The sequence below is a fragment of the Gossypium hirsutum genome, chromosome D09, assembly GCF_007990345.1.
Source record: "Gossypium hirsutum isolate 1008001.06 chromosome D09, Gossypium_hirsutum_v2.1, whole genome shotgun sequence".
Taxonomy (NCBI): Eukaryota; Viridiplantae; Streptophyta; class Magnoliopsida; order Malvales; family Malvaceae; genus Gossypium; species Gossypium hirsutum.
In genome coordinates, this window is record NC_053445.1 from 42,452,899 (window position 1) to 42,467,398 (window position 14,500).

The 14,500-nt window shown below is 35.1% G+C and overlaps 2 protein-coding genes and 1 pseudogene across 2 annotated transcripts; all 3 read left to right on the forward strand.

The window, feature by feature from the left end:
* The first annotated feature begins 1,943 nt into the window (after window positions 1-1,943).
* On the forward strand, window positions 1,944-4,120 carry LOC107891246 (homeobox-leucine zipper protein HAT14). Its single transcript, XM_016815975.2, has 5 exons — window positions 1,944-2,361; window positions 2,439-2,748; window positions 2,931-3,250; window positions 3,335-3,414; window positions 3,505-4,120. The coding sequence occupies exons 2-5, from the start codon at window positions 2,478-2,480 to the stop codon at window positions 3,752-3,754; spliced, it is 921 nt and encodes a 306-aa protein (XP_016671464.1). The 5' UTR covers window positions 1,944-2,361; window positions 2,439-2,477; the 3' UTR covers window positions 3,755-4,120.
* A 1,234-nt stretch (window positions 4,121-5,354) lies between these two features.
* Window positions 5,355-12,917, forward strand: LOC107891248 (uncharacterized; annotated as a pseudogene).
* A 163-nt stretch (window positions 12,918-13,080) lies between these two features.
* On the forward strand, window positions 13,081-14,268 carry LOC107891247 (calcium load-activated calcium channel). Its single transcript, XM_016815976.2, has one exon. It carries the CDS (start codon window positions 13,458-13,460, stop codon window positions 14,040-14,042), a length of 585 nt encoding a protein of 194 aa, XP_016671465.1. The 5' UTR covers window positions 13,081-13,457; the 3' UTR covers window positions 14,043-14,268.
* Window positions 14,269-14,500: the final 232 nt, after the last annotated feature.

Consider the following 14,500-nt stretch of genomic DNA (forward strand, 5'->3'; position numbering starts at 1 on the left):
TTAAATATATAAAGTTTCTAATAGTTTAAATAAATTAAGAAAATATAAGAAAAATAACAAAAACTTTTAGAAGATTAAAAAGTGATATTTTGTTTCTTCTTGAGAACCATATATATTTTTTGAATTTACATAATTGTTCTTTATGTAATGTTTACTTTACCTATAATCTTTTCTTAACTCTTAAACTAGAAATTAAAACGTATAAGTGTGTTTGCACTCATCTCCTTTTGGTTATTGCAGTAGTAATGGTACAACTGAGTTAAAACTCAATTAGCACATAATTGTCAGGGGCAAATCCATAAGTTTTTTAGCAGGGGCCAAAATTTAATTATAATTTTTTCATAGATTAAAATATAATTTTATTATGTATTAATTTATAATTTTGTTATTTTTTGAAGGGATTAAACAAACAAATTCATTTTAAAGGGACTAAAGTGTAATTTTACTATATATTAAATTATGATTTCTTTATTTATAAGAGGACTGAATTGAAAATTTTTATTTTAAGAGGTCAAAGTACAATTTTACTATAATATTAATTTGTAATTTATCCATTTATAAGAGGATTAAATTAAAATTATTATTGTGAGGGACAAAATACAAATTTACTATATATTAATTTATAAATTATTTATTTATAAGAGGATTAAATTTAAAATTTTCATTTTCGGGACAAATCGTTTGTGTGTCCCATCATATTCACCTTTGATAATTGTTATTTACTATAAAATAATTTTAAATTTTTTAAAAAATAATATCAAACATTATAAAAGTTTTTGTAAAAGTAAAAAAATTCAAATAGTTTTACCATTTTTAATTTATATTATTTTATATTACTAAATAATATAAAATTAAAGTTTTTGAGAAAATTAAAAAATTAGTAACTTTATATCCCCATTATTTTTTTTAAATTTTAAATAATTGTAAAAGATTATAAAAAAGATTTCATATTTTTTTCTAAATTTCAAACAATTTTTATATTTTAAAAAATAGCCTTAAATTATAAAATTATCATAAAATTTAAAAATAATATATATGTTTATTTACACTATTTTATCACCTCATCGTCTACTTAAAGCCATTAATCCAAGATTCCAAGCTAAATGGAAAAAGGTTATAAACTATAGGACCAATTCTATAGCAAAAGGAGGGAGGGTCTCATTGTCTGCTGGGATTGAAGATATATAATCAATAAAAGCAGTTTTTATGGTCTCATGCCAATCTAATCTGACTATGAAATGAAACTACTCATTTTGATTTCGTCTGAGTTCAAAAGAAAGGGCATTGGGGAGCCAATTGAGAAACTGGTAAAGTTGCACTGTTGTAGTTGGAGAGTCAGCGTTCGCAGGCTCATCCCCACAACTAGTCAGCCAGCCCCATTCCCAGGGCCATGGGGGAGGGCTCACACTTCATTATAGTTACGTCATTGGAAGAATTGTTCTTTTGACTACTTGGAAACCTGCAAACTTGTGATTAAATTAAATTGGTCATCATTGTGAAAACTACAAAACCAGCAAACAGTGATAAGGCTAAATAATTGTGTTTGTTAAACCATACATTTTTTAATCATTATTTCCTCTTATCATCATCACCATCATCATCACCACCATCATGACTCTACTATATTTATAAATTGTTGAAAATAAATGAAGTTAGGCAAAGGGGTTAGTAAAAACAAGTTTGGGTTTGGGGGGGGTCTAAAAGAAAAGATTTTGATGATCTCTGCCATTGGGATGAAAAATCATTTTCTCATGTTGGGTTGATGATGATTTTCTGGCCCTTGTTTGGTGACCACACAATCAATCACTAACATTCTCTATTTTTTTAGCTATATTCATTATAATTTTTTATTAATTTGATAAGTATGAATAATATATTTACGGGTACGTGTTATCTTTTAATTTTGTTTATAAAAACTAAAAAAATAATAAATGGATTGCGTCGTGTCGTTGAAAAACAAGGGAAAAAAAAAGGAAGCTTGTGTTTGCCGATAAAAGAAAAGAGCAGTTTAAAGCCCTCATGTTTTCTCTGTCAGTCATCAGTCATCTTCTCCCTTCTTCATTTCTTTAAAAAGTCAAATTTATTCAAATTCCATTTGTTAATATACTGTAATCAATCTAACCCCTTTTGCCTTTATTGCTTGCTTGGAAAATATCTATTTCTCATTCTCATTTGTCTCTCTCTCTCTCTCTCTCTCGTGTATGAACCAGTTTATATTTATATACATTCACGTGTGTTTGTCATCTTGGATTTGTCGCTCAATCGTAACTGGCACAAGCCAAAGCAAAGAGTAAGAAAGGAGAACCATATAGCAAGGAAGGAGGTGGTGTGTGTCTATAACTTTACATTAAAGAAGATCGGGTAGGGTTTCTTTTCAAAACCAAAAGAACACTACGAAAAAAGAGATATTCAAAGCCGTCTTTGCTGTTGTTTTTTAGGGTTGTCTTTGCAAGAAAGAAGAAGAAAAAAAGGTTTTAATGGAATTGGCTTTGAGCTTGGGCGATCCTTCAAAGTCGTTTTCATTTCTTGATAAAACCCCAAAGTTATCAAGCAAGGATTTAGGGTTTTGTATGGGGCTCAGGTTACAAGAGAAGGTGGACGCTTTTGAAGGTGAAGCTGCTACCGGAGATGGAGATTACAAAAGGGTTTCTTCAGATCCACCTCATCAGCTAGATCTTCTTCCCTTCTCTCCAGTTCCTCGCGTCCAACCTTCTTCTCAGCTTCGTTTTCCTTGGCTCACTGATAACGGTCAGTATTTTTAACTTAATATCCTCTCTTTACGTCACGTTATTGTTTATTTTCTGGGTTCTGATAATAAAAGGAAGAAAACGTATCAAAGCTTCTTTGCGGCCAAAAAAATTATTTAAATCTGGGTTGTGTTGGACTTTGGGGAAAATATATAAGTAGTTTTGCATTAATTGTGACATTAGTGATGGAAACGGGTTCATCGGATGGACGGGGAAGAGGTTTAGACGTGAACCGGTTGGCGGTTGTGGCGTTGGGGGAGGAAGCAGAGGAAGGGGCGGCGCTGTCATCTCCGAATAGTGCAGTGTCTTCATTCCAGGTAGATTTCGGGTTTAGAAATGGGAGCAGCAGAGGGAAGAGAGAGGTGGAAATGGAAACTGAAAGGGGTAGCTCAAGAGCCAGCGACGACGACGACAATGGTTCCACTCGGAAGAAACTCAGGCTGTCTAAAGAACAATCTGCTTTTCTCGAAGAAAGTTTCAAAGAACACAACACTCTCAATCCCGTAAGCTAAAAAACCCCAAATATTTCTCTTTCATTTAGGGTTAAGCTTTTTGATTGATTTGCTTGTTTAAAAATGTTGGCTCAGAAGCAAAAACTTGCCTTGGCCAAGCAATTGAACCTTCGACCTCGCCAAGTAGAAGTTTGGTTTCAGAACAGGAGAGCAAGGTATAAGAATGGTTTTTTTTTCCTAATATTATGAACACTTTCTTGGGTTCTTTTTAAATAATTTTGCTGTAATAAAATGGGAGAAAACAGGACAAAGTTGAAGCAAACGGAAGTGGATTGCGAGTATTTAAAGCGATGTTGCGAGACACTGACAGAGGAAAACAGGAGGTTACAAAAGGAACTGCAAGAATTAAGAGCTTTGAAAGCTTCTCAACCATTTTACATGCAGTTGCCTGCCACCACCTTAACTATGTGTCCTTCGTGTGAGCGTGTCGCCACTACTTCCACCACCGCCGATGGCAAAAATGGACTCCTACCACTGACTAAGACTAGTGGATAACCCCTTTTTTGTTCCCTCAAACCACGTGCCCCAGCCCCGAAGCCTACTCGTGAAACCATTGGATTTGACCGACCAGTCCAAAGATGTGACCACCCTCTTTTTTTTGTTAAATATTTTTGGCTTGGAGGGTTTTTTTTTCTTTTTCTTTTAATTTGTCTGTAGCAGTTTTCATATGATGGGTGGTGGGGGGAAAAAACGAGATTTTTTGTTTTTGATAGATTTTGTTTTGAATTGGGGGGGAAGATGTGGCAGAAATTTTGTTAGAAAGTTGCCTGTTTTGTTTGAACGGGGCCTAATGTCCTCTAATGCTTTCCTTGTCCACTTATTTCTTTAAAACTTAATAAAAATTCCATTAACACCTAAAAACAATGATTTTTCTTTTTACTCATTAATTTTATTATATTTTTAAAATTTTAAGTTTCTTCTAATTTTTTTTACCATCTCAAAGTAATTATATAATGATCTCACTAACATTGAGTTAATTGTTATTAACATAGTGTGGGTCTGAGTATGATAGTCTTTGTGTTGAGTTCAATCATACGTTTAATTTAGGATGTGGGTAGGGGGGTTAGGGTAGTTATCGGTCTTTTTAAAATGGAATTTTTTTTAAAATTTATAAAATTTTAAATTAATAAAAGTAAAATTATATAAATCTTTTTAAAAATGATAAAAAATTGATTTAATCATTTAAAAATTATTAAGATACAGTTTATTAAAATAGTAGGGTGTGAGTAGAATGGAACTATCTTAAAATTTATAATTTTGGAGAGTTGTGACCTAATGTGACAATTCTTTTAGTGACATTTCAGTGTTGCCTATCAAACCACCTAAGTCGACATGCCGTCTTAGAATTACCATGGCATAAGGGATGTGGTGGCATAAGGGTGTAACAACAATAAACTCATAAATCGCACAAGTAAAAACAATAATCTATAACATATATATAAGTATAAGTTTGGAGAAATTTTTAACCTATTGACAATATCTTTATTTAAAAATAATTATAATTTAATAAAAATTTTAAAATAAAATTATTACTTGAATAAAATTTTAAGTATAATTAATTTAAAATTTTAATTTTAAAAAAAGAAATTAAATTTATTTTATTTTTAAAAAGATTGTGCTAATTTTATTGATATAAAATAGAGTTATTAGTTAATTAGAATTATAAGAATCTTAATAATTATTTAATTAATATTTAAGTTAATTATATTAATTAACTAATTTTTTAATGTTTTATCTTCAACAAAACTTGACTTTAAAAAAAATCTGAAAAATTGAGTTAATTTTATTTTTAAAAGGATTGAATCTCAACTCGATTGACATTGGTATTGACAACAAGAGGACATGAGTTCGAGTGTGCTGAAGTATATTATTCTCTTATTTATGGCTCAATTAACATGAGTTGCATCAAGCGTATTAACCTCATATTCATGAGTCATTCTGTCGAAAAGAACTTATACAATGATATTATTAAAAAGAAAAAAAAAACTTGATCAAATTTAAACGGAAATTAGAGCCACAACCACAATGTATTTAAAATTGTTGCATTTTATAATAATAATTCTATTTAAAATAGTTAATTAATCAACTGAATTGCAATCATCCCCTTTCCCACGGAACCTCAAAATCCTTCCTCTAGAGATTATACATAAAAAACAAAAACAGGTAGCATCTAATCTGATCATCGTCGTCAACCTCAAAACCCACCCTTTCTTTTCTTTTCTTTTCTTTTTTCAAAATTCAATACGATTAGGATCCCAGGAAGAATAAAGAACAACCCAGTCAATCCTATTTTCACTATCTTTGAATTGTATATATATTTTAAAATCTGATTCAGTAACTGAATTAGCTGCTTTTTTGGGTCTATAAAAATAAAACGGAATTGAAGGGCGGGAATGGAAAAGATTGGTGAACTATTGTAAATCAAAGAGAGTTTGAGAAATCAAAGGATGCCAGGATTAACGCGAAGAAATGAGCGGTATAGTAATGCCTCGTTTGCTTTTTGGTCTAAACATAGCGATGATATTAGCTATATTCAACCCCAGAAGGTACTATATTTTCATTTTCTTCGATTTTTGAATTCTCTCTGGGTTACTGTTATCGAACTTTTTTGTGATATATATGTCACAGGACTGGGTCAGTGTTTTTAATTTTGATTATAGTATTTGATTGGTTGCTTAATAACATTTGTTTTTCGCTTAAGACGTTATACATTTAGTTGCCTAGTCTTTTTAGTGCCAAGGCACTGAAGTATTAGTGCTATTCCTGGTTTCGAACTGAGTAGTGTAAGTGACAGAAATTATAAGTTTGATGTTAACTTTATCACTGTTGGTTCTTAAAGAATTTTGTTACTCTTTGTGGAGCTCAATGTGGCTTTTCATTGTTGTTTATCATCTTTTATATATTTTGGCTATCCAAAGTAAGAGATTGAGGAATTGGCAATTCAAAGAGTGGTGCTTGTTTGTCATTAGCAAGTAGGGATAGTGCTGTGCCCAAGGGGGCATCCAAATGGTTAGAATGTGAAAATTCCAAGTTTGAGATTTCGTATTTGAATCCATTGCGAGGGGAGGCAGGGTCTATGGGATAGGTGAGAGTGTCCTGTTGGCCCAAGACTTCTAGTAGGTCTGCACACTATGGCTATGCTCTCCACTTTCATGTGTACTAACAAATATGGATGGTGTTGATAATGAACTTAATAATGGATATGTTTTATAACAAACTTGTTTAATTTTTTTTTATTAGTTACTAAGAAAGAGCAATGCTTTTTATTATAGTTCTGGATTGAGCTGGCAATGCTTTTTATTATAGTTCTGGAGTGAGCTGTCATTGCAAGCTCGGCAGGAGCTCTTAGAATTGATAAACAAACCCTCTTTGAGCAAGCTCGTAAGAACATGTACTGCTCCAGATGTAATGGGCTACTGCTTGAAGGTTTTTTGTAGATTGTCATGTATGGAAAATCATTGCAGCAGGAGAAAGTAGCTGGTAATCTTCATTCCAACAGGTCAGGAGTCTCAAAAAACCAAATTGATGGTGGATTGAGTATGACAGATGGGTCAAAAGAAGAAATTCAAGATCCATCTGTCCATCCTTTGGGGGGGGGGGGTTTGACCACAACTCGTGATGGGTGATTGACACTTCTTGACTCCTATTTGTGCTCAGAATCGCTTGATGGGCTCCAAAATGTTTGTGCCGGTCAAATTCTATTCTCTGATTATGTTTTTGCTTCCCGTCTAGTTGTTGATGTTTACATTGAATCAGGTATTTGACAGTGCACGTGCAAGGGAGCGGGAGTGTGAGTTGCTCTATCCTGATGCTTGTGGTGGGGGAGGTCGAGGTTGGATAAGCCAAGGAATTGCTAGTTATGGAAGAGGACATGGAGCAAGAGAAGCATGTGCACTGCACACTTCCAGGCTTTCTTGTGACACCTTTATGGATTTTTGGTCAGCTCTAGGAGAGGAAACTCAGCAATCTCTCTTAAGAATGAAGGAAGAGGATTTTATTGAGAGGCTCACCTACAGGTGTGTTTATAGCTCCTTTATGGTTGAATGTGTTACCATTAGCTGTGTTGTTCAGCCAGAGAATGGTGTGAAGTCTTATGTCATTGATCAAGCAGTTCGTACTGGAGCCAGAAATATAAGGCTAGTTTCATTTATCGTCCTTCGAGAGTGCTTTATATTATCTGTCCTCCTAGTTGATTAGGACACGCTGTGTAGTAAATTTAGTTATCGAGCATCTGATTTCCTAGCTATGAGCGTGCATGCCTTTTAAATGGTAAACTGTCGAAATTAAACTTGTGATGGGCCATAAAGTGAGGAAATGGAACTCCAGCAAATTTAAAAATATTTTTCCTGAGATTAGGGTTGTTTGACATTACTTAATCTACTTCAAAAATGTTAAAACACTAGGTACCGAAGGATTTTATTTTATTTGGTCAGTTGACTTAGCCATAACATAAGTTTTATCACAGAAGTCTATGATTCTTCTTCGAATGGATTTGTTCTTTCATATGATAGTGTAATTCTAAGGCCTTATCCTCCTGCAATCTCCTCGAAGCATGTATTGACCTGTAGCAGTTGGGGTTTATGCTTTTCCTTTTTCCCTGGTTCTCAAGCATTATATGAAACCATTAATGGCCAGAAGTCTCTGTTTTTACTCTTACGAAAGTTTCCTATAGAATTATTAGGCATGGAGTGAACTATACTCATTTACAAGCTAATTATGATTAGCTGTTTTTAAATTTTGCCTGTATAGATCTTGTGCCTCACATTTCCATCTTTATTGCAGGTTTGACGGCAAGAGATTTTGCAGAGATTGCAGAAGAAATGTTATCCGTGAGTTCAAGGAACTGAAGGAACTAAAACGCATGCGAAGAGAACCTCAATGTACTAGTTGGTTTTGTGCTGCAGATACAGCTTTTCTATATGAGGTGCTTCATCCATATCTTAAATCTTTTAGTGCACTAACTATTGTTACAATAATAGCTTTTGTCTTCTTTCCATCTACTTATAAATAACAATTGTCTAAAATTACAAATTTGACTAATTTTATAATAATCTATTGAGGTTACTGTCAGAATTTTCAAAGTATATGTGACTTGCACAACATTTTTCCTTACTCCTACCCAGGTATCTGATGACAGAGTCCAGGCTGATTGGCACCAAATTTTTGCTGACACTTATGCAACCTACCACCATTTTGAATGGGCAGTTGGAACTGGGGTGGGAAAGTCAGATATTATGGAATTTGAAAATGTTGGCATGAAAGGAAGTGTTCAAGTCAATGGCTTGGATCTTGATTGCTTGAATTCCTGTTATATCACCCTGAGGGCCTTGAAATTGGATGGCCGCTGCTCTGAGCTTTCTGTAAAAGCCCATGCTTTAAAGGGCCAACAATGTGTTCATTGCAGGCTTGTAGTTGGAAATGGTTATGTTAGAATCACAACAGGCGGAAGTATTAGAAGGTTTTTTGAACATGCGGAAGAGGCTGAGGAAGAAGAGGCAGTTGAAACTTTGTGAGGCTTATAGAAAAGGTTGAGTGTTCGGATAGTAGTGGTGTTGAACTTTTAACTCATCTTTCAGGATGATGGTTCCATTCACAAGGATGGAAATGAACTCGATGGAGAGTGTTCCCGTCCCCAAAAGCATGCAAAGAGTGCTGAACTTGCTCGACAGTTTCTCCTTGATGCAGCGACTGTTATATTTAAAGAACAGGCACGTTTGAATTGTTTCTAATTTTTTGTGCTTCAAAGTCTTGCAATATGGCTGCATTCTTTTCAATTGTTTACATAAAAAAAGAATAAATTAAAATCTTTATGTGTGTAGAAGAATGTGATTAGTAAGAAGTTAACAAAATTACAGTGTATATATTGACTTCATGTATTAATTAGCAGCAGGCAAGTTATTCACTAGAACTCAGTCCATTGGTTTTGACAGAATCTCTATTTAAGTTTGCCTTTTTGGTTGAATTTTTGCTTTAGGAAAGCGGCACTAATGATAAATGAATATTTTTCTTTGGCTAAACTTCGAGGATAGAGTATTATGTTTTTAACTTAATGACCTGGAAGCACTTATTTGCGTGTTACATAAAGTTGGGATACTGTAGTTACTTCAAGAAAATTACTATAGGATGTTCATAATACTATAGCTACTTAGCTGGCAGGAGGAAATGCAATTAATTTGCTGTGTAAGCAATGATATCTTGAGGGTTGAGACAAGCATGAAGCCAATCTTGCTAACCTGTTCTGTTCTTATAAGTTTGTTTGGAGAGAAATGCTAATCTGCCATTTAGTTGGTTGTTTTTAAATTATGAACAAATCCCATGCAGGTACTAAACCTCATTCTCCTTTTGCTCAAATTCGTGTTCATAGAGTGGCACATTTTGTACTGGCTAAAATGAAGATGTTTTGGGAGTAGTCTATAAAGATTCTTTTTTCTAAGAAATAATAGGCTATTACTCAATCTAAAGGAGTGAAAGCATACTTGAGTTTTAATGATAGGGAAGAACACCAGAGGTTCTTGGTGGGGAAGAGTGAGTTGATCCAAGTTTCAGAGTTAGATGCTGCGAGAAAGGATATAGAACCTGTAAATTTAAGTGATATCATCTGCACAAGTTCAATGAGTTCAAATTAAGGCTATGTTTAAAAAGATCTTATAAGATTTGAAGTAACTGAATCACGAGAGCTATGATGAGTTTGATTTGAATACTGTTTTTATACAATGTTTAAACTATCCAAATCTCTCCCCAATCCCTAAAGTGGAGGATATTACACGTTTAAGCACGTTTGAAACAATGTCCTCCAAGTTGTTGCAATAGCAACGGTGCCAACCAACCTAAGGCTCAACCCTGTTTTTAACACATTTAAAGACTGATAAGAATTAACTTGGGACTTTGGTTATGTGGTTCTTATGGATAGTGTGTATAGAGTTGTGGCACAGCAAAATTACTAGTTCAGTTGTTTGTGTTTTTATTATTGCTATAATTCTTCTTACAAACTTCATTTCAATTTATCCATTTTGATATTTAGGTTGAAAAGGCTTTTAGGGAAGGCACAGCACGCCAGAATGCACACAGTATCTTTGTTTGTCTTGCACTGAAGCTGCTGGAAGGACGTGTTCATGTTGCATGCAAGAAAATTATTACCTTAGAAAAGCAGGTCTGAATAATTTTTGGTACTTCAGGATAGGTTTTCCTTCGTGCTTATCAGGAAATGTAAGTCTATTCTCTATTTTCTGATAAAATAGTACTGATACCATGTGATATCTACAGATGAAGCTTCTTGAAGAAGAAGAGAAGGAAAAGCGTGAAGAAGAAGAACGCAAGGAGAGGAAAAGAACAAAAGAATGAAAAAAAAAAGCACAGGAGAAAGGAGAGACTAAAAGGAAAAGAAAGAGAGAAAGAAAAATATTGTTCCGTGTCAAGTATTACTTCTGTTGCTCTTGATGTCTCAAATGAAGAATCTTCACGTAGTATAGAGGTTGAAGAAAATGTTGCTATTAATTGCAAAGATTCTGTTGGTGACACAGGTGATATTATTGTGTCTAGACCTGATTCTACAAATGTTGAAGAACAGTTTGAAAATGGGCATTCCCCTTTGAGTTTGCAAAATCAAATCTTTGATAGTCCTGATGGAGATGTTATGGAAGTGAAAGATGGGAATGGCCCTTTTACAGAGCGATCAAAATTTTCTTGGGAGAGATTGAAGTTTCGTAAGGATGGTCAATTTGATTCATCCCTGAAACGGTGTCCTCGGCGTCAGGTTGCTGTTGTTTCAGAAAGTGCTTCTGTTCATAGATCTCAGCCAAGATATCAAGGGGAAAACTTTGAAGCCCCTTCCAGGAGCATCAATGGATTAAATAGGCAATTAAAGATAAGCAGTGAAAGATCCAGTGGTCAGCTTTGTGGTGTTAAGTGTACTGAGAAGTTTCAGTGTTCCAACAGTCAGGCAGTTGCTCTCAACACAATGAGTATAGAGCCAAGATGGTGCCGCATGTTTCTGCAACTAGAGTAGGTAGAGAACCCAAATCTGTGAGCAAATCAGAATCTGCACTGGATATGTCTAAGCAAGTCCCCCAAGGTAACAAGTATAATATGCAAGATTATATACATGAAGATTGTGGAAAGCTAAAAAATAAAATTATGGTTGGAACACATCATTCTGCTCGAGATTCACTTCACTGCAAGAAAGTTTGGGGGGCCGTAGGAGCTGGACCTGATGATAATTTTATTAAGTCATCTGGTGAGACATGGTCAAGTGAAAGTAGTGTAAATTTGGGTGAAATTGATCATGAGCACAACAAGGTTGTCAAATCAAGAAACTCCAGCCTCGCAACAAATGAGGACTTTCATGTGGAAAAACAGGATGAATGCTTGTCACTGAATGCTCTGCATATGAGGAAATTGGAATTTATCCTAATAGAAATCCTACCTTGAATGGAAGTTCTCTTTCTATGATTAGTTGGAAGTCTAGTTCTGATAATTTCTCTTGCTATGATCTCAGCAATACCTCCTCTTCAAATCATGGAAATTTGGGATCCTCATCGACATCAGATTCTGAAGATGCCAGTCAACAGTCAGCAGGGAGAGATACTTCACTTTACACACAAAATGGCTTCAGTGAGTGTCAGGTGAAAGGAAAGGATAAAAAGCAGGATGTTAGTGGAGGGGTTGCTCCAGAAAGCCAGGCATTGTTTGGACATTCACCTGATGGTCGAGGGAACAAGGTATCAGGAAATCTGCTGACAAAAGCTGCTGAAAATTTTGAAGATGGAAAAGCAACTGCTCTTACGAGTTCTCAACATCAAAGCATGTCTACATCAATGCAAAACCAACATTTACAATTTCCATTTCAAGCTCCTTCGGCCATGGGTTACTACCATCAGAATCCTGTTTCTTGGCCAGCAACTCCCGCTAATGGATTAATGCCTTTCCCTCCAAACCCTTATCTATATACTGCCCCTCTTGGCTATGGTTCAAACGGCAACTCACCTTTATGCATGCCGTATGGCACGCTACTGCATTTACCGACACCCCTGTTTAATCTTGGTCCTGTTCCCATTTATCATCCAATCTCAAATGTCAATGGCTTGTACGCAGAGCAAATTCAGTTTCCCGAGCCTGGTACAGAAAAAGAAGCTTTGCCTGAAGTTAATTCAAAGGGGGTTCCTGGCAGGCTGCAAGTAACAGAACAAGCGAGAAAGGGAGAAGGTAGGCAAAATGTTGTCTATGCCAAATTGCACACGGATGACACTAGCTTTTCCTTGTTCCAGTTTGGTGGGCCTGTGGCTCTTTCAACAGGATGCAAATCTAATCCTGTTCCTTTAAAGGATGAGATTGTTGTGGGAGAACATTCATCTCAATTTCTGCGGGTCATGTTGAAAACAATCGTGCTTGCAATAAAAAAAGAGTCTACAAATTAAAGAATACAATTTGTTTGCAGCGAGCAATGGCTTAAGATTTTCGTTATTCTAAACATAAATAGTTAGGTATAGGTGAAGGGTTTGGAATTCGTCCCCATCTTCTTGCCCAAAATATACTAAGTTTGAGATATTTTGTAATTTGGTATACAATAATCTTACGGTATAAGAAAATCCAGTTTTAGCTCTTACTAAGATACCCATTTTCTTATTATTTTATCTCATATAAATACATAATTTTGAACTAATACGCATTCTTTTCATTTTCCCTCTTCTTACCATTCTAATTTAAAACGATTGTTTTTTGTGTTATAATGTAACCTATTTTCTTTCATCTAACCACACCTTTAGCTTGTTTCTTGAAATTTATTTGTAATAGACAGCTAAGAGTTTCATCAAAGCTGATTTATTGGGATTATAGGAGGTGTGTTTTTCTGGGAACATATCTTTGGAGTTGAATGCTAACAAGAAGAGATTGAAGTTAGTCTATTTAAGTTGAATGCTAACAAGAAGAGATTGAAGTTAGTCTATTTAAGTGAATGCTTCAAGTTGAACTCCGCAAATTGTGAAAGAAAGAGGTTTCTTGAGTTCATCCTTTTCATTTGTAGGTTGTATCGTTTAATAATAGAGATAAGAGATGGGTTGAAATGAGTAAGCCCATAGTGGTGAGAAATAAAAGGCAAAGCCCACTCCTTGGGTTGTCGTCTACTTGGGATTCGAATCAATTTGACTAGGAACGGATCACAGAGACTGAGAGTGAAGACACCCACCCAATCAACCTTGTGAAAATGGCGACACCCCAATTCCTATCATCCTTCCAGTACTCCGACAGTCTAACAGTCGTAGCTATCTCCTTTTGCACTGCCATTGTCTGCGAAGCCATCTCATGGCTCTTAATCTACCGCACCAACTCTTACAAATCCCTCAAATCCTCTATCGACAAAGCCGCCAAGAAACTCGAAACCATGAAAACCGACCAAAACCCTAGCAAGTTGTCCACCAAAAAATCCAAAACCAAGAAGATCGACCGTGTCGAAACCAGCCTCAAAGAATCCAGCCGTGACCTTTCCTTATTCAAGTTCAAATCTGGGGCTGTCGTCGCCCTCGTTTTGATCGTCGTTTTTGGCTTCTTGAATTCTCTTTTCGAAGGCAAAGTTGTCGCCAAATTGCCCTTTAAGCCCATCGGGATCGTGATGAAGATGAGTCATAGAGGATTAAAAGGGGACGATTCCACCGATTGCTCCATGGTCTTTCTCTACTTCTTGTGTTCCATCAGTATAAGGACTAATTTGCAGAAGTTTTTGGGGTTTTCGCCGCCGCGAGGTGCTGCTGGCGCTGGGTTGTTCCCAATGCCTGATCCCAAGACTAATTGAGTCTTTTTTTCAGGTTCCTTTTTTATAATTTAGCTACCGTTTGAGAATCAAGAATTTAGGTAATGGATATTTGGAGTTTTGGGCTTTTATGTGATAATTGGTGACGACAACTGGTTTTATATTTTAAATCATTGTTTTCTAATTTTGATTATTGTTAACTTTTATAAGTTCCGATGTTTGAATTTTAGATTGGAATAATCATTGCTTGATTGTCATCTTTCTCTAATCTATTGAGTAATTATGTTCTAGTGAAAAGTTTGCTGTGGATGTTCATCCAATTCCTTATTGGAACTCCCATGAATTGAATGTCTGGCACGCATCATACAATTCATACAATCTATGAAATGGTAATCTGACCTCTTAACTCAATCATTTCATAATCTTGACTATTTTCTGGAAACAGATAAACTCACTGTTACATGTTACTACTAAACAAGACATGATATGCTTACTGAACT